The sequence below is a fragment of the Phyllobates terribilis genome, unplaced genomic scaffold, assembly GCF_046119375.1.
Source record: "Phyllobates terribilis strain yellow unplaced genomic scaffold, ASM4611937v1 Scaffold_11__3_contigs__length_659146591, whole genome shotgun sequence".
NCBI classification, from domain to species: Eukaryota; Metazoa; Chordata; class Amphibia; order Anura; family Dendrobatidae; genus Phyllobates; species Phyllobates terribilis.
This window is the reverse complement of record NW_027362771.1, coordinates 188,749,434-188,771,214: the sequence shown is the minus strand read 5'-3', so window position 1 is coordinate 188,771,214 and position 21,781 is coordinate 188,749,434. Positions and strand designations below refer to the sequence as shown.

Sequence of the window (21,781 nt, the reverse complement as noted above, 5' to 3'; positions counted from 1 at the left end):
GTTAATTCATAGTTTTGATGCCTTCAGTGTGAATGTGCAATTTTCATAGTCATGAAAATACAGAAAAAGCTTTAAATGAGGTGTGTCCAAACTTTTGGTCTGTACTGTATATGTGGGTTCAACGGGCCCACCAGAGTTTATGTGTGAGGCAAGATTAGAGGTGGAAAGAACGAGCTCGGAGAATCAATACAGTACACGCACACAAGTAGTGTCCAGCATAAGATTCCACTTTAATTAAGGACGGGAGGGGTTTGGTTTGAAAGGACTTTATTCCAACAAGCAAGAACTAGTTTGTGGAATTCACAGATAGTTGTGTCTAAGTCTCTGGTTCGATCCAGAATCTCAGGGACTTGGAATGTGTATGGGGAAGGTTTCGGTGTAAAAGTTCTGCGTGATAGATTTTAGAGCAAAAAATGGGACCTGAGAAGACAAAATGGATTCTGATTTCCCACAATTCCCTCCTTTGTGATTCTTGAAGGCTGAAAATGTTCCTGCGCCCGTACTTCAGGGGCTAATCCATCCTGCCGGATTTATTAACGCTTCACCGGATTCCAGACATCGGACAATTTCGGTCTTTTCTTGAACATCGCTACACTTTCTTCTCTCAGGAGGGGTCTTCTCGAATCTACAGTGCATTGTGAAAGTATTTGGCCCCCTTGAACTTTTCTACCTTCTGCCACATTTCTGGCTTCAAACATAAAGCTATAAAATTCTAATTTTTTGGGGAAGAATCAACAAGTGGGACACAATCGTGAAGTGGAACAAAATTTATTAGATATTTTAAACTTTAACAAATTAAAATCTGAAAAGTGGGGCGTGCAATATAATTCGGCCCCTTTACTTTCAGTGCAGCAAACTCACTCCAGAAGTTCAGTGAGGATCTCTGAATGATCCAATGTTGTCCTAAATGACTGGTAATGATAAATACAATCCACCTGTGTGTAATCAAGTCTCTGTATAAATGCACCTGCTCTGTGATAGTCTCAGGGTTCTGTTTCAAGTGCCGAGAGCATCATGAAGACCAAGGAACACACCAGGCAGGTCCGAGATACTGTTGTGGCGAAGTTTAAAGCCGGATTTGGATACAAAAAGATTTCCCAAGTTTTAAACATCTCAAGGAGCACTGTACAAGCGATCATATTGAAATGGAAGGAGTATCAGACCACTGCAAATCTACCAGGACCCGGCCGTCCCTCTAAACTTTCATCTCGAACGAGGAGAAGACTGATCAGAGATGCAGCCAAAAGGCCCATGATCACTCTGGATGAACTGCAGAGATCTACAGCTGAGGTGGGAGAGTCTGTCTATAGGACAACAATCAGTCGTATACTGCACAAATCTGGCCTTTATGGAAGAGTGGCAAGAAGAAAGCCATTTCTCAAAGATATCCATAAAAAGTCTTGTTTGAAGTTTACCACAAGCCACCTGGGAGACACCCCAAACATGTGGAATAAGGTGCTCTGGTCAGATGAAATCAAAATCGAACTTTTTGGCCACAATGCAAAACGATATGTTTGGCGTAAAAGCAACACAGCTCATCACCCTCAAAACACCATCCCCACTGTCAAACATGGTGGTGGCAGCATCATGGTTTGGGCCTGCTTTTCTTCAGCAGGGACAGGGAAGATGGTTAAAATTGATGGGAAGATGGACGGAGCCGAATACAGGACCATTCTGGAAGAAAACCTGTTGGAGTCTGCAAAAGACCTGAGACTGGGATGGAGATTTATCTTCCAACAAGACAATGATCCCAAACATAAAGCAAAATCTACAATGGAATGGTTCAAAAATAAACGTGTCCAGGTGTTAGAATGGCCAAGTCAAAGTCCAGACCTGAATCCAATCGAGAATCTGTGGAAAGAGCTGAAAACTGCTGTTCACAAACGCCCTCCATCCAACCTCAATGAGCTCGAGCTGTTTTGCAAGGAAGAATGGGCAAGAATTTCAGCCTCTCGATGTGCAAAACTGATAGAGACATACCCCAAGCGACTTGCAGCTGTAATCGCAGAAAAAGGTGGCGCTACAAAGTATTAACTCAAGTTTAAAATATCCAATAAATTTCGTTTCACTTCACGATTATGTCCCACTTGTTGTTGATTCTTCCCCAAAAAATTTGAATTATATCTTTATGTTATGTTTAGGTAGAAAAGTTCAAGGGGGCCAAATACTTATTGTTCATGAGCACTTTATAACGCTGTCCCCACTACTGATTGGCAGCTTTGTGTTCACTATACATGGGCAGAAAGCTGCCAATCAGAGGTGTGGACGGGGTTATACAGAGCTCAGCATTCAGAGAACTGATAGATCTGCAGCAGTGAAAACAGTAATTGTATCAAAATGACAGCAAGCGGCCCAGTAAGTGATACATTGATGGAATCAGGGTCTCTGTCCTTACATCATTCTGCTTTCAGATGGAGCAGCAAAATCCAGGTGAAAGACTCAATTTAATGAAACTATAAGCTACACTGTTCGAGTAATAATTTTGTTCTCAAGCGAACAGATATGGATAACTTACTGAAACTGATTCATGTAGCTCTTTTTGAAGGCTTTCAATTTGCCCTGCTTGCTGTTTAGCAGTTGCCTCTATTCTGGCATTTTCAATTTCAAGTCTGAAATAAAAAAAAATAAAAAAAGTTTATTAATACAATATCAGTAAAAACAATTTGACTGTTTACAGGGATTGCTCATGAAGACTATCCCCGTCCGAATGTCTATTAGAGCGCATGGATATTTATAGATGGGGGTCCTTTACCACACTCTAAAGCCCCCGTCTCACATAGCGAGTTCGCTAGCGAGATCACTGCTGTGTCACGGTTTTGGTGACGCAACAGCGACCTCACCAGCGATGTCGCTATGTGTGATACTTTGCAGCGATCAGGCCCCTGCTGTGAGGTCGCTGATCGCTGCAAAGTGTCCTGGACCATTTTTTGGTCGTTGCTCTCCCGCTGGTCAGCACACATCGCTGTGTGTGACCAGTGGGAGCAGCGATCAGGCTGGTAACTATGGTAAACATCGGGTTACTAGGGGCACACGCGCTCCTAGTAACCTGTTGTTTATCATGGTTACGAGCCTGCTAAAGTGAGCGGTAACCTCCCGCTCACTGTAGCAGAGTGGTAACCATGATAAACAACGGGTTACTAGGAGCGCGTGTGCCCCTAGTAACCCGATGTTTACCATAGTTACCAGCCTGATCCTGCTTCAGCAGGCTGGTAACCGGAGCAGGACATCGTGGAAAGATTCTTGCCACGATATCGCTGCTCCCCTGATCGCTGGTGAGCCTGCCTGTTTGACAGCTCACCAGAGACCACATAGCGACGCAGCAACAATCCCTGACAGGTCGTATCGTTGTCGGGATCGTTGCAGCATCGCTAAGTGTGACGGGGCCTTTAGATCCAAAATAGAGTGTCCCACCCTTTCTGGAGGACACAAGCCTCCATGTAATACAGGATTTTACAAAAAAAATATGCAATTGATGTAAAATGCTATATCTGGCTTAGTCTTACTTTTGAACATGCTCTTCTAGCTGTTTGACAGCTTTCTCAGCCCCTGCAGCTGCAGCAGAAAATTCCTGAACTTTCTGAAATGCAGCAATCATTTCTCGCTCTTTATCATCTAACGCATTCTTCAGCTGATGGTTACGTCTTTCAGACTGAACAAACTGGTCCTCAAGATCTTGCAGCTATAAAAACAAAAACATAAAAGTTGAGCAAGTAAAAGTACAGAAATAAAAGTAAACCAATTCTTAACAATGAAAACCCGCTTTCCATACCTTGGATCTGAACCTTTCTAGCTCTTTCTGAAGTTGTTGCTTCTCCTCCTCAAGGTCATTTCGATAACGAGTTATGACTTCTAGAGAGGCTTCAGACATCGACAACTTCTTTAGAGCATCAGCAAGTTCCTGCTGAAGTTGTCTTATGGCGCTCTAGGAGGGAAGTAATTGTGAGCCAATACATTACACGCAGACCACCTGTTTCACTGCAGTCATGTGTTCATATAGGTTAAGGGGGTATTTCCATCTCGTACTTGTAGGGCATATTCACAGGAAATACTACAAATACAATATGGGACCCGAAATTATCTCGAGAACAGGGCCCCTACATCACCTGTGAGAACTGATGGGAATTCAAATTAATATGTATGAAAATTCTGGCCTTCTTCTCAACTTAAGTATGGGCCCCGTTCTCAAAATATATGCTGATCCCATTGGTGGGTCCCACGTCTAGTATACATTTTTCATGTGGATATGCCATAAAAGTTGCCCTTTTACCGTTGCAGCACGACTCTTGTACATAGACTGTATCTGGTATGGCGCACTGCAATACCATACTCACCAGATGGACAAGCGTGCCGCTGGTTTAAGAAAGAGCAGAACTTTCCTGATCTCATAACCGCTATCATTTTCCACCACATTTGGAAGGACTTACCTCGCGATCCACTTTTTCAGTTTCAAGCTTATAAAGTTGTTCCCGCAACTCATTCGACTTTGTGATCAAATCCTTGTTTCTCTCCTCAACGATCTGAACTTGCCTTTCTTTGTCAGCCCGCATCTCAGCGAGTAACTCAGTAAAACGGATCTGAACGTCACCCACCGCCTTTTCCTTGATGATGCCCTTGTTCTGCACATCCTCTAGCTGCTGACGAAGCTGCATGTTCTCACTAGTAATCTGGGCCAGTCTCTCCTGCATGGACTCTTGCTTCACACAGTTTTTGTTGTTGTGGTCTTTTTCCGCCTGGAGGACTTGTTCAAGGTCTTTTATTTTGGAATTGGCTTGTGTGAAATCCCGTTGTGTATTATCTAAAAGAAGGGTTTTATCTTGGAGAGATAGTCCTGTTCTGTGAAGCTCATTTTCCAGGCCATTTAACCTGGACTCTGCTCTGCTAAGCTGCTGGGACAAGTCGCCGTGGCTTTCACGCAAGTTGGACAACTCGTGAGTTAATTTGTCTTTAGAGCGCAACCACTCATCACGCTCTCGTTGTAGCGTGCGGTCAGTTTCGGTTTTTAAAGCTTGAGTTCTTTCAAGATCCTGGATAGTGGAATTTAGACGAGAACGGACTGCCTCCATTTCCGTCTCCAGCCTTTCTTTGCTTTGCTTCTCATGTTCTATTTTAGAGCACATCATGGCAGTCTCGGTCTTTAGGGCATTGAGCTGTCCATTGTACTGAATCACAGTTTGGGTTAATGTTTCCTCATTCATTTTTAGGTCTTTTCGTAGATCTTCTATTTTTTCTTTTAACATTTCATTCTCGTCCATATATTTGCTCTCCTCTTCTTGATAATGGGAACGCATATTTTCCATTTCTACCTTAAGAGCGCTCACTTCTTCTTGTAATGTTATGTTTCTGATGGTTAAATCCTTTTCATTTGTTTCAGCAGACTGGCTGAGTATCTGCTGACAAAAGTAAAGGATACAATTCTATCAGTCTACTGTAATCGAGCTGCATAGAAAAGTGACACTTCTGTCCATGTATGCAAAATTGTGATTGTTTTTTTTTTTTCTTTTTGGTATTCTGGTTGTAACTTACATCTAACATAGCAGTTCTCACAAGAACAATGTGCAATTATGGATCCATTTACTTTAAGTTTTGGCATAATATGGGGAAGAAAGTAGAATCACACTTGTAAAGAGGCTTAAAAGCCAGGTTATTGGCAAGTACAAAGCCGAACGACGCACACAGGGCATATGCATTCATGCAGACTATAAACGGAATCACTTAAAAGGAATGATTAAAAAAAAAAACAATTTCTCCACGAGAAAATCGGATGACACTTGGACCACACACTGATCAAAATAATTGGTCTGATTTTCTCATCCGTGAAAAAAAATTGGACGTCTGAATGATGCCTTAGGCTGTTTTTAATTATTGCTAGATCTTAACTGCCCGTTAAATATGTAGGCTTTTATCCCAGGAGAGGCATGTTTGATAAATATTAGGCTGAGCGTCCCATCAATAAAAGGTCGCCTCCTCATGGCTGATGGGCTCTCATGATTTTTTTCAAATTTGTGAGCCAAGTGCTTTCATTTTACGAGTAGAATATATACGCAACGAGAAAACTGATCAGCACATTCTAAGTGTGAACAGGTGCCAGCTGCAGAAACACACACATATATATATATATATATATAAAGCGCAGCAGCACTCCACTATGGCCAAGATACTAAGGACAATAAAAATATATGATCTAGATTGTATTAATACGCAGTAAACTATACTTACTTTCAAAAACAGAGGTATATATATCGTGCAGATTCAGCAGCTGGCACCTGTTCACACTTAGGATGTGCTGATCAGTTTTCTTGTTGCATATTACTATAGGAGGTAGAAACAGCCTCCTGTCTGACCTTGCACTCCTCCCATTTCACTAGCAGGTGACATATAATCTATTCTACCAGCTCATTTAAATCTCAGGACTAGCCCAAAAGAGACATGTTTTGTCCATGTAGGCTTATAGTACCAGGAGAGGCATGTAGGCAGAGTAGTACCCATCAGACGGGAGGTCACCTTGGAGCGGATGATGGGCACACATGAATTGGCCAATTTATGCGCTAAGAACCTCCGTTTTTTAAAGTAAGTACAGCTTACTGAGCATTAATACAATCTAGATCATGTTTTTATTGTCTTTAGCATCTTGGCGATAGTGGAATGCTGCTGCACTTTCTTATATACAGTACAGACCAAAAGTTTGGACACACCTTCTCATTTAAAGATTTTTCTGTATTTTCATGACTATGAAAATTGTACATTCACACTGAAGGCATCAAAACTATGAATTAACACATGTGGAATTATATACTTAACAAAAAAAGTGTGAAACAACTGAAAATATGTCTTATATTCTAGGTTCTTCAAAGTAGCCACCTTTTGCTTTGATGACTGCTTTGCACACTCTTGGCATTCTCTTGATGAGCTTCAAGAGGTAGTCACCGGAAATGGTCTTCCAACAATCTTGAAGGAGTTCCCAGAGATGCTTAGCACTTGTTGGCCCTTTTGCCTTCACTCCGCGGTCCAGCTCACCCCAAACCATCTCAATTGGGTTCAGGTCTGGTGACTGTGGACTGTGTATATATATACATACATACATACATACACAGTCCAAATTTCATATATTGAATGTTTGCATACATCTTAGCGCTTAGAGTGCTGCTGTATTCTTTTGTTTGTATATTATGCAGTCATAAATCACCTCTATGCTGATGACACACAGATCTACCTCTCTGGACCCGATATCTCTTCCCTACTAACCAAAATCCCACAATGTCTGTCCGCCATTTCATCCTCCTTCTCTGATAGATTTCTAAAACTTAACATGGACAAAACAGAATTCATCATCTTTCCGCCATCTCATTCACCCCCCCCCCCCAACTGACCTATCTATCAATGTCAATGGCTGTCCACTCTCTCCAGTCCCCCAAGCTCGCTGCCTTGGAGTAACCCTGGACTCTGATCTCTCCTTCAAACCACATATCCAAGCCCTTTCCACTTCCTGCCGACTCAAACTCAAAAATATCTCCCGGATCCGCACATTCCTCAACCATGAATCTGCAAAAACACTAGTGCACGCCCTCATCATCTCCCGCCTTGACTACTGCAACCTCCTGCTCGGTGGCCTCCCTTCCAACACTCTCGCACCCCTCCAATCCATCCTAAACTCTGCTGCCCAACTAATCCACCTGTCCCCCCACTATTCCCCGGCCTCTCCTCTCTGTCAATCTCTTCACTGGCTCCCCATTGCTCAGAGACTCCAGTTCAAAACCCTAACCATGGCATACAAAGCCATTCACAACCTGTCTCCTCCATATATCTCTGACCTAGTCTCCCGTTACATACCCGCACGCAACCTCCGATCCTCACAAGATCTCCTTCTCTACTCCCCTCTTATCTCCTCCTCCCACAATCGCATACAAGATTTCTCCCGTGCTTCCCCCCTACTCTGGAACTCTCTACCCCAACACATCAGACTCTCGTCGACCGTGGAAAACCTTCAAAAGGAGCCTGAAGACCTACCTCTTCCGACAAGCCTACAACCTGCAGTAACCACCGCTGCATGACCAGCTCTACCCTCACCTAATGTATCCTCACCCATCCCTAATAGATTGTGAGCCCTCGCGGGCAGGGTCCTCGCTCCTCCTGTACCAGTCGCTGTCACATTGTGTTCAAGATTATTGTACTTGTTTTTGCTTTGTACAGTCATGGCCAAAAGTATTGAGAATGAGACAAATAGTAATTTTTCCAAAGTTTACTGCATCATTTTTTGTAATGGCAATTTGCATATACTCCTGAATGTCAAAGAGTGATCAGCTTAACAGCAATTACTGTACTTGCAAAGTCAATATTTGCCCAGAAAATGAACTTTAACCCCCAAAACACATTTTAACATCAATGCAGTCCTGCCTTAAAAGGAGCAGCTAACATCGTTTTAGTGATTGATCCATTAACACAGGTGTGGGTGTTGATGAGGACAGGGCTGGCGATCAATCAGTCATGATTAAGTAAGAGTGACATCACTGGACACTTTAAAAGGAGGCTGGTTCTTGGTATCATTGTTTCTCTTCAGTTAACCATGGTTATCTCTAAAGAAACATGTGCAGCCATCATTGCACTGCACAAAAATGGCCTAACAGGGAAGAGTATCGCAGCTACAAAGATTGCACCTCAGTCAACAATCTATCGCATCATCAAGAACTTCAAGGAGAGAGCTTCCATTGTTGTCAAAAAGGCTCCAGGGCGCCCAAGAAAGACCAGCAAGCGCCAGGACAGTATCTTAAAACTGTTTCAGCTGCGGGATGGGACTACCAGCAGTGCCGAGCTTGCTCAGGAATGGCAGCAGGCTGGTGTGAGTGCTTCTGCACGCACTGTGAGGCGGAGACTCTTTGAGCAAGGGCTGGTTTTAAGGAGGGCAGCAAAGAAGCCACTTCTCTCCAGAAAAAACATCAGGGACCGACTGATATTCTCCAAAAGGTACAGGGAGTGGACTGCTGAGGACTGGGGCAAAGTCATTTTCTCTGATGAATCCCCTTTTCGATTGTTTGGGACATCTGTAAAACAGCTTATTCGGAGAAGAAGAGGTGAGCGCTACCACCAGTCTTGTCTCATGCCAACTGTAAAGCATCCTGAAACCATTCATGTGTGGGGTTGCTTCTCAGCCAAGGGAATCGGCTCACTCACAGTCTTGCCTGAAAACACAGCCATGAATAAAGAATAGTACCAGAATGTCCTCCAAGAGCAACTTCTCCCAACCATCCAAGAGCAGTTTGGCGCCCAACAGTGCCTTTTCCAGCATGATGGAGCACCTTGCCATAAAGCAAAGGTGATAACTAAATGGCTCATGGAACAAAACAGAGATTTTGGGTCCATGGCCTGGAAACTCCCCAGATCTTAATCCCATTGAGAACTTGTGGTCAATCATCAAGAGACGGGTGGACAAACAAAAACCAACAAATTCTGGCAAAATGCAAGCATTGATTATGCAAGAATGGACTGCTATCAGTCAGGATTTGGTCCAAAAGTTGATTGAGAGCATGCCAGGGAGAATTACAGAGGTCTTGAAGAAGAAGGGGCAACACTGCAAATATTGACTTGCTGCATTAACTCATTCTAACTGTCAATATAACCTATTGGTACTCATAATATAATTGCAATTATATTTCTGTATGTGATATAAACATCAGACAAACACGAATAAAAACCAGAGGCCAGCAGATCATGTGAAAATATAATTTTGGTGTCATTCTCAAAACTTTTGGCCATGACTGTATACCCCTTTTCACATGTAAAGCGCCATGGAATAAATGGCGCTATAACAATAAATAATAATAATAATAATAAAAGCTTGCACCTGTTCTAAACAGACTAAAGCAAGTGTGAAGTGCTGGCCAGTTTCTTGTAGTATACTATTGGAGGTGGTGACTGCATCAATACTTGTGTGAGCACTTCTTCCATAAGCCTAAGGCTGTTTTTAATAAGTGCTGGATCCTACCTGCCCTGCAATTTGTAGGCTTTTAGCCCAGGAGACGCATGTATTAAGTTTAGGGTTACATGAAAGAGGGGGTACCCCTGGTCAGGGCTGGTGGGCTCTCATGAATTTGCCAATTTATGCATAAACTACCTTCAGTTTTATAAGTATATTCTATATAGCAGTAATATAGTTCAAACTTCATATATTCAAAGTTTGCAAACATCTTAGCGCTTACAGCGTGCTGCTGTATTCTTTTGTTTGTACATCATTTCTAAGATGCGACCTCAAACCTTTATCCTGAATTCTCTGAACATAGTTTGGCATCAGATCTAGGGCACATTGACATTTCATCCATAATGACATAATTAAACAATGTTCTACGGGAGCAATTGGTGAATAGAGTCACACAATGTTATCATTACTGCGGTAAGACTTTGAACATTAGGTATTGTATAACATTTTTTCCTATTTTTAAACATCCCAGATAATTCCTTGAAATACAAAGAAATATGATTACAGATTACTCCTTTTCATTCTAAATATGTTGCAATCGGCAACATGTGTTGTAAAGTGAATTTACAGAAATAATAGAAATGTTTGTTTAGTTTTATAAACAGGTTAGGTTTAGGTTGATTAGGTTGTTAAAGTACCTCATCCTGTTTAATCTTTCGTTTTTTGGCTTCTTCCTCTTCATGCTTTTTCTTTAAATTATTTAAAGCACTTTCATTAAGGACTCTGGCATTGAGTTCCTGTGCATGTAACCGCTGAGCTTCATTCCGTTCTTCTTCAACCTTAAAAATATATATGCATGGTAATCACACAATACATCTAGCGGTTGTGTAATCTCGCAATTTCCATCACATGAAAAATAATGGTTATTAATTGATTATCCGCATATTCTATTCCAAGTATGCCATGTAGGCCACACTACTTCTATGCAGGAAATACCCACCACTTTCAGCAAATACACAGAGGTACAAGATGCAAGATCTCATTAAAGAAGCTTTGATTGAAAATCAGTTCAGTATGTGCAGTTATGTTGTCAATATACATGATAGTATACTTTAATCTAAAATAGACTTTTGACAAACACAATGTGCGGTAGAGCAGTCACATGGTTCACCCCTACACAGACCTGTGGTACCTAACAGAAACCTAAAAATTATCTATTCTACACGGATGTTAAAGGGAAACCATCATGTGCCAAAAAGCTATTAACCTTCAGATATGGGGTTAATCTGCAGGTTAATAGCGTTCTAAAGACCTGCAGGCACCGCACTAAAAACCCAGCTGCCGGGCTTTACTCCTCTTGGCAGCCTCCAGTTTTCAGTCATAGAGGCGGGACTTCAGTAACTGCTCAGTACATGGAGAACAGTGGCTGTAACTCCACCCCCAGCAGTGACTGACAGCCGGCTCAGCGCTGAAGCACTGCTGTAGGTAAGATTGCCTCTAAGCCTTTGTTTTTCCAAACTGAATAGCCCCGAGTTTTAGAACTTGTCTTAGTACTGTAGTTCACCCATTTCCTTAATAATCTTTGCTTCTAAACTTCAAAAATGTCTGGCATGTACTTCGCTCATAAACTAGATCTACCACCTCACTCCAGGTTTTGCTCCCTTTACTTCTGCACCTTCAAATTCAGAAGAAGTAAAAAACCAAGGAAACATTATTTGGCTTGGAAGTTCAAGATGACCTAAAATAAAACAACAAACGTATAGCATTCAGTATGTATTATACCTGCTTCATGTTGTTCTTCAGGCTCCTCATTTCAAGTTCTAAATTTCTTAGGGTTAATTCAAGATGTTGCTTTTCCTCCATTTCCTTGCAGCACTGGTCCTCCTTCTTTCTCAGCTGTTCTTTGCTCTTATCATACAGCATTTCTGTACTCTTCCGTTTCTCTTCCTCTTGTTTCACAGTAAGTCTAATACACACACAAGGTATGGAAACTTTAAGTCATACATTCGAACATGTAACAAATACAACCCTCCATAAAGCAGGGCTGAACAAAAATGACACTAGGGTGAAAAGTCAAAAATTGGCCCAGGCAAATGCATTTTGCTCTCTGCATTTCATGCACTCGGTGGCTAGTTACTAATAATTCTGGATAGACATGAGCTATATGATGTTACTGACAGCATGAAGCTTCATTTTTCCTAATATGGGAAGTTAAAAATTGCGTATTCCAGGCAGAGAAAGAGCATAGCGATGGTCAAGAAAACAGAGCGGTGGGCTTTATATGCTTTGGTGTCTGTTGGCAGAGATTAATGTAAGAATCTACATACGTCAGCCAGTAAAAGGCTATTTGTATGTGACTACACAGGGTGCACAACGTTAATGTGTAAAGTGACTGCTTGCTAAGGACAAGGGGTGCTCGACCACTGTCGGGGGATTGCCATGACCACTGGTGAGGTGTTAGAGGTGCCTCCTTTATCTAATAGGAGAATGGGCATCTACCTATTGCTTTCTCTACAAGTTTGGTGACCAAGCATGCCAAAAGTTTCAGCTCCAAAGCTTCTTTACAACAGAGACAAGTGGAGTCATACTGTGGTCTAGATGATATAACTGCCTTAACGCATGGTCTACAATTCTACTGGTATACATGGTCAACAATACTATTGGAATTGCTCTTTAAATCTTACAATTGGAAAAATCACTTTTAGACAGAGGAATGTTTTTTTTTATGCTTAACCTTCCCTAATAGAGGAAAAATAAAGTCACGGTGTCGGCTATGTTTGGTTACACTTTGGATAGGTCAGATACTTTTGCAATTTTTATACACCGTAGAGTTATGTTGCCTGTGCTGACTAAAATTAGGGTCCCCACTGCTAAAAGTTATCAGTAAAAAAGAATAAGTTCTCTGTTTTAGAAGATGGATGAAAACAATCATCTGACCTTAAATTGTTTAGGTCACTTTCCCATTCTACTTTGTGATGGTCTAACAATAACTTGAGCTCTCTGTTTTCTTCCATAATTTGTTGCACTTCTTTTCGTTCTCTACGCAATTTCTTTACTTCTCGTGACAGAAGCGCATGTCGTCCCTTTTCCTTTTCTATCACTCGTTCATACTCCTGTATAATATTTTGGATTTTCAAAGACTTCAATGAATCTGATAAAGAAAAAAAAAACAACTTATTATTGTCACCCAAGGCCAACAAGACTCTAACCATTGTAGCACCATATTATATGTACTATTTACAGCTTAAAAGACAATTTTCCTAAAAACAGCTAATTGCCACCATATGACTCCTGGATTCCTTATAAATTACCAGTAATAGCTAGTGCAAGCTGTGGTCATTGAAATACAAGCCATATTATATGCTGGGTAGTGATGGGTGAACCTGTGATTGTTTGGGTTCGGCTAATTAAGCTGAAAGCTGAACAGTTTATTAAAAGTTCGGGTACCAGAACAGTACCCGAACCTGTATTGGCGGCAAATGAGGTCAGCACAAGAGTGGTGAGAATTTTCCCACGCTTGCCAATGAGTTGAACTTATGAGTTCAACTCATTGCAAGCGTGGGAAAATACTCACCGCGCATGCGCGGACCTCATTTGCCGGCAATACACTGAGCTTCAGTGTATTGCCGGCTGCTGAACAGAGCGGTCACATTTTACAATGTGGCCGTTCTGTTCATGGGATCTTCGTGGGTTCCGCACTATTTGGACTGCGGCGGACAGGTAAGGATGAGATTGCTTTATTATTTTACTTTTATTACAGGTGATCATGGGCTTCGGGGATTAGGTGTAAGGTGAGTATATGGTGTTTTTTTATTTTTTCAGGGGCAGAGAACACCGAGGACAAGGTGTAGTTGAGTATAATGTGTTTTATTTTTATTTGAACTTTTTTTTTTTTTATTAATTTTAACATTTTTTTATTTTCAGCACAGCACAGGCGCCGCTCCCATTCAGCGGCGCCTGTGCTCGCTGTTTCCTATGGCAGTAGGCATCGGCTGATGGTGGTAGTAGTACCATCAGCCGACGCCTATGACCCGCGGTAAGCTTTTTACCGCAGGTCACTGTCACAGCTGTGGGATCTTGCTGACACCTGTCAGCCTGATCTCACAGTGCTCTGACCGCGGTAAGACTATTACCGCCGATCATAGCCTGTGTATCCTGCGCGAAACACGGAACCTGAACATTAACACAGACTTCCTGAGTGTTCGGGTTCGCCCATCACTGATGCTGGGCAATCAAATGAATGATCATCAATGTAAAGGCCACATACACATTTGACTAATGTCGGCCGTTCTAACGCGTATGGAGGTACCAGTCTAATGACTGTTGAGGAAGATGTCGATTGGGCATGTTCAATTTCGGATTGCTGATCACACTTTTTCCTGGAGATAAGCTACTGGCCAACATGTCAGCCAGATGGGCGCTCCTGTGTATGGGAGAGTCTGCTGAAATGGACTGTTAGGATCTTTCACATCATGTGACAGTATAACAAAGGATATTGTTGATGAATTTAATGACTTCTTCGTTATTTTTCCTTTACCTTGGCCATCAAGGTTGAGTTGTTTGATCAGCAACATGGCATTTGTGAAAGCTGAAGTAGACAATTCAGAATCATCAGTGCCAGTGTCAGAGGACTGAGAGTAATCAGCCAAATCTTCATTCATCTGTGTAAGACAACATTCATTGTAATACATACTGCTAATTGGTTTCTTACTCATCATGAACAATAAGGCACAAATAACAACCAACTTGTGGCTTACGTATGACAGCGACCACGTCGCCCTGTCTCAGAATACTGAAGAGGGACGATCATGACTAGAGGAAATGTGCCGGCTAGTACTATGCATATAAGTAATGATACTAATGAGTTTCACCAGCTACGTCTAGTTACGTATAAACTCAGTCACAAAACTTCATTCACCTTTTGTCTTCCTGTGCATTTTTTAGATGACCTGAAAGAAATATATCAAACAGCCAATTAAAACCAGTTTTCTATGGGATGACATAACCTTCATTAGCGCATTTCTGCAGGGATAAATGGAAGCCGGTCATACACATCAGATCGCTGTCGCCACACTTAGATCTTGCATGTTTGTTTCAATAGAGATGGGAAAGAGCAGCTGCCAGACGCCAAATCCCACATGCTGAATCCTTCGCTCTACTCTGTACCCAACACTGAGAGGACAGTCGAGCTGCCCCCACACACAATGAAAGATACTATCTTCTATGTAAAGTGTATGGCTTGCTTTACTGTGAGATTTCAGATGGCCAAGGAACAAGCATGTGAATAAGACATACGTAATATGGTCTATATCAGGGGTCTCAAACTCAGCTAGGTAAATGGACAACACATAGGAATATTTGAAGATGGCAGGCTGCAATTCTATTGGGACAAGATTACATTTCAGTGATATCATTTTTTTGTGTGTGTTAGTTTAATGAAAAAAAGTGTTTTTTATTATTTTTTGTTTACGATATTTAGCATATGGGTTATGGTAAAGTTTTATAGCACGTGTGAAAAAGACTTGGGTATATTAATAGATCAGACACTGCACATGAGTCAACAGTGTGATGCAGCAGCAAAAAAGGCAAACAGTTCTGCGATGTAGGGGTTGTCCAGTACTATTGATAATGCCCCAATGTATTTTTATTTTATGGTGAAAAGAAATGTCTTTGTAAATACTTAGTGCTGCTGTTTCTGCCTGTGAGCGGCGCTATAGCTGGCCGCTCACAGGCATCACATGACCCCCTGATGATGTCACGTCAGGTGAGGCGTGACATTAGTGACGCGGTCCCCACAGTGGCTGCTGGGTTGCAACCAGTATCCACCGTGGAACACAGAAGTAAGTCACCCCCGGCTGCATCCGGAACTTGATGTGACATCAGCGGATGTCGGAGCCGGCTGCAGCTGGGGGTTATGTGATGCCTGTGAGCGGCCAGCGATAGCGCCGCTCACAGGCAAGAACAGTAGCTCATGGTATTTACAAAGACACTTGTTTTCACCATAAAAATACATTGGGGCATTATCAATAGTACTGGACAACCCCTTTAAGAGAAGCATACAGTCTACATCACGTGAAGTAATTATCCCTCTCTACTGTTCCTTGGTCAGACGTCATCTGGAATACTGTGTCCAGTTCTGGGCATCACATCTTAAAAAAGACATGAAGAAACTGATGCAAGTTCAGAGAATATCTACCAGGATGGTGAGCATAAAACATTGTTTTTAATACCAAAATATTTTTCTGTTATTTTTTTTTTTATTTATTTTTACTTTCTTGCTTGATCGTTGATCTAATATCCTGAAATACTTCTGTACTGTCGGATATTACATCTGTCATGTTTCCAGTAAGTGTCACGCTGATCTAGGTAAGTGATATGTTTCTTGCATAGCAAGAGACCTGTCAATCATCTCTAGCAGCTCTGGAAAAAGCCATATGAGGGCGGACTAGTCTGGTTTCCGGCTATGGTCCCCAGGCAGAACTATAGTGTCTCTGAAATGCTGGAGCGTTTCAGAGAAAAATATACCTGGCTGCAATCGTACAGCCAGGCTCCGATTCTTGATGCCTGCAGTTTGAGAAGCATGAATCAGATTCAATTATCTCCAGAGATGGCTTTTTTTTTTTTTTTTTTACTGAAGTACCTGTATTTGTGGCTGAAAATGATTTTTGAAGTTGGGTTTGATTAAAAATTCACCATCGTTTTAATTTTACAGACTGTTTCCCTGCACATTCTACTTTAATACGATCAGTTGTGATCACAGATCAGCTCAGAAAAAAAGACAGATAAAAGAGTTAGAAACTCTCCAATTGGACTGTAAGAATAAGCTCACTGAGAGATTCTCAGTTAACCCATTCTGCAGCCAGCAATACTCAGTTGAAAACAAAGGCTAATGGTGCAAAATTTTTAATGAATTCCATTTGCAAAAAATTATTTTAACCCAAAATTGCATGCAGCATTCAAGTAAGAAATAAAAAAAATGTCCTCAAAAATAGACAAACCCTTTTTAGCATCAAATACAGGAATCCTTAACAGGGTTATCCAGAACTATATTTTTTGTTTACTATGGGCCTAAAAATGAACAGGCTAGTAGATACTACCTAACTGCCTGTTGAGCCCGGTCACAGATTGCTCCTACCAGCGATCCAGCAGCTTCCGCTGATGTCACATAATAGAGCAGCGGCTTCTCTTCCGCCCTGCTCTATGGATGGGGCATGACTGTCGACGTCATCCTGATTGACAGACGGCTCCCCGCTGCCTAACTGCGGGGAGCCAGCTGTCAATCCCCATAACGTTGGTAGTCTAACCCTGTCAACAAAGCAGCCCAGGAGAGGCTAACTGCTCTGTGCCAGGTAGAACAATGAGGTAGTTAGCATCTACCTGTTAGTTTTTAGGCCCATAGTAAAAAAAAAACAAAAAAAAACACACTGCTCAAAAAAATAAAGGGAACACTTAAACAACAGAATATAACTCAAAGTAAATCAAACTTCTGTGAAATCAAACTGTCCACTTAGGAAGCAACACTGATTGACAATCAATTTCACATGCTGTTGTGCAAATGGAATAGACAATAGATGGAAATTATTGGCAATTATCAAGACACCCTCAATAAAGGAGTGGTTCTGCAGGTGGGGACCACAGACCACATCTCAGTACCAATGCTTTCTGGCTGATGTTTTGGTCACTTTTGAATGTTGGTTGTGCTTTCACACTTGTTGTAGCATGAAACGGACTCTACAACCCACAGAAGTTGCTCAGGTAGTGCAGCTCATCCAGGATGGCACATCAATGCGAGCTGTGGCAAGAAGGTTTGCTGTGTATGTCAGCGTAGTGTCCAGAGGCTAGAGTCGCTACCAGGAGACAGGCCAGTACACCAGGAGACGTGGAGGGGGCCGTAGGAGGGCAACAACCCAGCAGCAAGACAGCTACATCCGCCTTTGTGCAAGGAGGAACAGGAGGATCACTGCCAGAGCCCTGCAAAATGACCTCAAATGTGCATGTGTCTGCACAAACGGTTAGAAACCGACTCCATGAGAGTGGTAGGAGGGCCCAACGTCCACACATGGGGGTTGTGCTCACAGCCCAACACCGTGCAGGACACTTGGAATTTGCCACAGAACACCAGGATTGGCAAAGTCGCCACTGGCGCCCTGTGCTCTTCACAGATGAAAGCAGGTTCACTCTGAGCACATGTGACAGAAATGACAACGTCTGGAGACGACGTGGAGAGCGATCTGCTGCCTGCAACATCCTTCAACATGACTGGTTTGGCAGTGGGTCAGTAATGGTGTGGGGTGGCATTTCTTTGGAGGGCCGCACAGCCCTCCATGTGCTCACCAGAGGTAGCCTGACTGCCATTAGGTACCGAGATGAGATCCTCAGACCCCTTGTGAGACCATATGCTGGTGCGGTTGGCCCTGGGTTCCTCCTAATGCAGGACAATGCCAGACCTCATGTGGCTGGAGTGTGTCAGCAGTTCCTGCAAGATGAAGGCATTGAAGCTATGGACTGGCCCGCCCGTTCCCCAGACCTGAATCTGATTGAGCACATCTGGGACATCATGTCTCGCTCCATCCACCGATGTCACGTTGCACCACAGGCTGTCCAGGAGTTGGCGGATGCTTTAGTCCAGGTCTGGGAGGAGATCCCACAGGAGACCATCCGCAACCTCATCAGGAGCATGCCCAGGCGTTGTAGGTAGGTCATACAGGCACGTGGAGGCCACACACAATACTGAGCCTCATTTTGACTTGTTTTAAGGACATTACATCAAAGTTGGAGCAGCCTGTAGTGTGTTTTTCCACTTTAATTTTGGGGGTGACTCCAAATCCAGGCCTCCATTGGTTAATAAATTTGATTTCCATTGATGATTTTTGTGTGATTTTGTAGTCAGCACATTCAACTTTGTACAGAACAAAGCATTCAATGAGAATATTTCATTCATTCAGATCTAGGATGTGTTATTTCAGTGTTCCCTTTATTTTTTTGAGCAGTGTATATATAGTTCTGGATAAACTCTTTAAGAAAAATAAACAAGATGAAATGGACTCCTTTTGAAGAAAACCCCCAAGCAAGAATATATTACAAAAGAAAAACTAAGAATCCTATGTTAAAGCCAATATCAGCACAAACATCCTAAAAGTTGGCAATTTGTAGAAACCATTGAGAAATATGCAGTCAGGCCAGGCTGCTTTTCTATGGGAATACATGATCTTAAAGGGGTATTCCCATCTCCAAGATCCTATCCCAACATGTAGTACATCTCCAAGATCCTATTCCAATACGTAGTAGGTGTAATAACAATAATAATTTTGGCAAAGCAATTTAGTATAGTTCTTCAGATTTGCTATGTCGCTTACCTCATGTAGGGCATTGCAGTAGCTTAGGTATCCATAGTTACGTCCACTCATATAGTGACAGTTAGGTAGACAGCTCTTAGTGGTCATAACCATGGATACCTAAGCTACTGCATTGCTGTATGTAAGGTAAGTGACATAGCGAATCTGAAGAACTATACAAAATTTTTAATTGGAGGTATTTGCTAATATTATTAATGATAAAAAATGCAGATATAAATGTCATGTTATATCATACCTCCCATCATCCTCCTGCGAAATTTCACTTAGACTGTCATCAAAGCCATCAACCATGCTGCCATTCACTGCACGCTTTTCTTTTTTAGGAGAGGTTTGGCTGGACGCAGACTTTTCACCTTCCTTATTCCTTAAAGAAATTAACGAGATGCTCAGTAAATTGATTACAGAACAAAACAACCAAGTTGGTAAAGAAAACAGAATAAAAACAAGCAGTCAATCAGTTAAGAAAGGATTGACTTTAATTTTTGAATAATTCAATAACACTTTAAAAAAAAAAAGAAAGAACAGAAATCTCACATATATTAAGATTGGAGTTTCATCAGACAGTCCTACAAAAAAGTAGTAAATTAAAAAAAAACAAAACAAAAAAAGATTAAACCAATTTTACTTATGTCAAGTTCTGGAAAATGTCTATGTGGAAAGTTAGAGAGAATTGCACCGAATTTATAAAAAAGGCACACACCTGTATATAATGTGGTGGCCACGGTGGCTTTTTTCTACTTTTGCAAATTGTAAATTTTCTTTTCGCAAAAAAGACTTTTATAGCAAAACTGCGACTTTCAAAACTAGCATTAACCAATTAATAAATGTGGGCAGTAGTATCAATTTAGTTAAAAAGCTAAGACATCTTATAATCAATGCAAATGTTTGCTTACATACGCTCCACTAATAGTAGCAAGGTGTAATATTATGACTTTATTTACCCCTTATGTGAGCCGGCTTCAGATTTTTCATTTAGTTGAATATTAGTTTCAACTACTAGACCAGATTTGTTGCCACTTTTAAACTTTTCCGATCCCATTTCTGAACTTAGATTAGCCGCCTTTTCTCGCACAACCTACGCAAAATAAGAGCAAATAGTTGGACTATGGACTTCTACACAAATGCATAAAAAAGGGTGAAGAAAAGTGGGGAACGTACAGCAAACCGCACAACAATGAATTTTTTATATTCATGAGATTAATGAAAATGATCACACAACAGAAGCCGATTAATGAAAGGTGAGAACAAATATGGATGACGAGCAGCGTACACTGGAGATGGAGGAGCAACCGAAGCACACATCACAGCAAAAGGACAGTGCAATGAAAGTCCGATGATCTAGAATGACAGATACATGGAAGGGAAGATGGCACCCAAAGTTCACACTGTAGCCTCCAATGAAACCTTCTTCTACAGGACAAGAGAAGGAAACATTAAAGTTCATTTACTGTTCAGAGAGAAGCAGAGACATAGGGTCTGAAGACGGCAAACCTCTACCTCTTTCTGGAGTTGTTCTCGCTCTCTGGTCAAATTCAGGAATACCATTTGTAGCATTCCTACCTCATCCTTAAATCTTCTCATCTCTTTATCCAGTTGTGTGTCTGGATTCCTTCTAGGATCACTCGTAAATTGGTGCGGAGCGCCATCGTGCTTCCCGGCGGCCTCATTTCTTTCAGCATGCTTATACCTTATACCCGATATTTTGGGGCTTGGATTTGAAACATTGTTCATTATTTTTTTAGAAGGTAATGACAAGTTATTTCCCAAATGCTTCTGCATAGGAGGAATAGGATCACTGGGTGAATGATAGTCTTTTTCTACTAAAGGACCAAGTCCCTTATTATCAGAGTCGTGCTCCTGAGCTTTGTCGTGTTGCTTGATGGAATAATTGGTTTCTGATACTTTGCTCTCCCGGTTAACAGACAATGAAGAAGTTACTATGCTTGGCTTTTTAAATTCAGCAGCTAATGGAAGTTTTTCAGAGGATGAAGCCAGCTTTTCCTCCGCTATATCAATGCCTCCATTATCCAGTCTATACATACTGCCATCTTGGCTTTTATTCGTCTTTGCAGAACTCTTTTTCCTATTACACATTTCCCCAAATTTTTGCTTCAGCTCGGCAGTAATGTCCTTAAAATGAGATTTGACATCCTTTTTCTCTTGGTCAACCCACAGGTTTTCATACTTTTCCTCCCAGGTGGGATCAGATTCACATGAAGACTCCTGGTTGTCGAGAATGTTCGCTAACGTTCCACTTTCAGGCGGCTGTTGTGAGATCACTTCATTAGTATCATTTACAATATCATCTTTTCTGAGGTTGAACTTCATTACCATATGCTCAGTCTCCATTGTACATAGAAATACAAAACAGATTTAGGCAGGGCATGCAAAAGTTACAAAACACTAGATTTAGGCAACACTAAAAACACAGGCAACAAAATGACTGAACATCAAAACAAGAGTGAAAAAATTGTTAAATTAAATAAGTATAATACTACTAATATAATTACATATGCAA

General features: G+C 41.6%; 1 protein-coding gene across 8 annotated transcripts in view; it reads right to left on the bottom strand.

The window, feature by feature from the left end:
• ANKRD26 (ankyrin repeat domain containing 26) overlaps positions 1–21,781 on the bottom strand; it is a 100,197-nt gene that overhangs the window by 25,252 nt on the left and 53,164 nt on the right. For 4 of the 8 annotated variants that reach the window (XM_073651895.1, XM_073651896.1, XM_073651901.1 and 1 more), the window contains 12 exons: positions 20,761–21,606; positions 20,205–20,338; positions 19,499–19,627; positions 14,826–14,856; positions 14,445–14,568; positions 12,845–13,058; positions 11,690–11,873; positions 10,606–10,746; positions 4,425–5,390; positions 3,770–3,922; positions 3,504–3,679; positions 2,516–2,609 (listed from right to left, as the gene is read on the bottom strand). In XM_073651895.1, coding sequence (XP_073507996.1) covers positions 2,516–2,609; positions 3,504–3,679; positions 3,770–3,922; positions 4,425–5,390; positions 10,606–10,746; positions 11,690–11,873; positions 12,845–13,058; positions 14,445–14,568; positions 14,826–14,856; positions 19,499–19,627; positions 20,205–20,338; positions 20,761–21,606 — 3,192 coding nt within the window. The remainder of the gene's footprint in view (positions 1–2,515; positions 2,610–3,503; positions 3,680–3,769; positions 3,923–4,424; positions 5,391–10,605; positions 10,747–11,689; positions 11,874–12,844; positions 13,059–14,444; positions 14,569–14,825; positions 14,857–19,498; positions 19,628–20,204; positions 20,339–20,760; positions 21,607–21,781) is intronic. The other 4 variants (XM_073651897.1, XM_073651898.1, XM_073651899.1 and 1 more) reach the window with 4 other exon arrangements.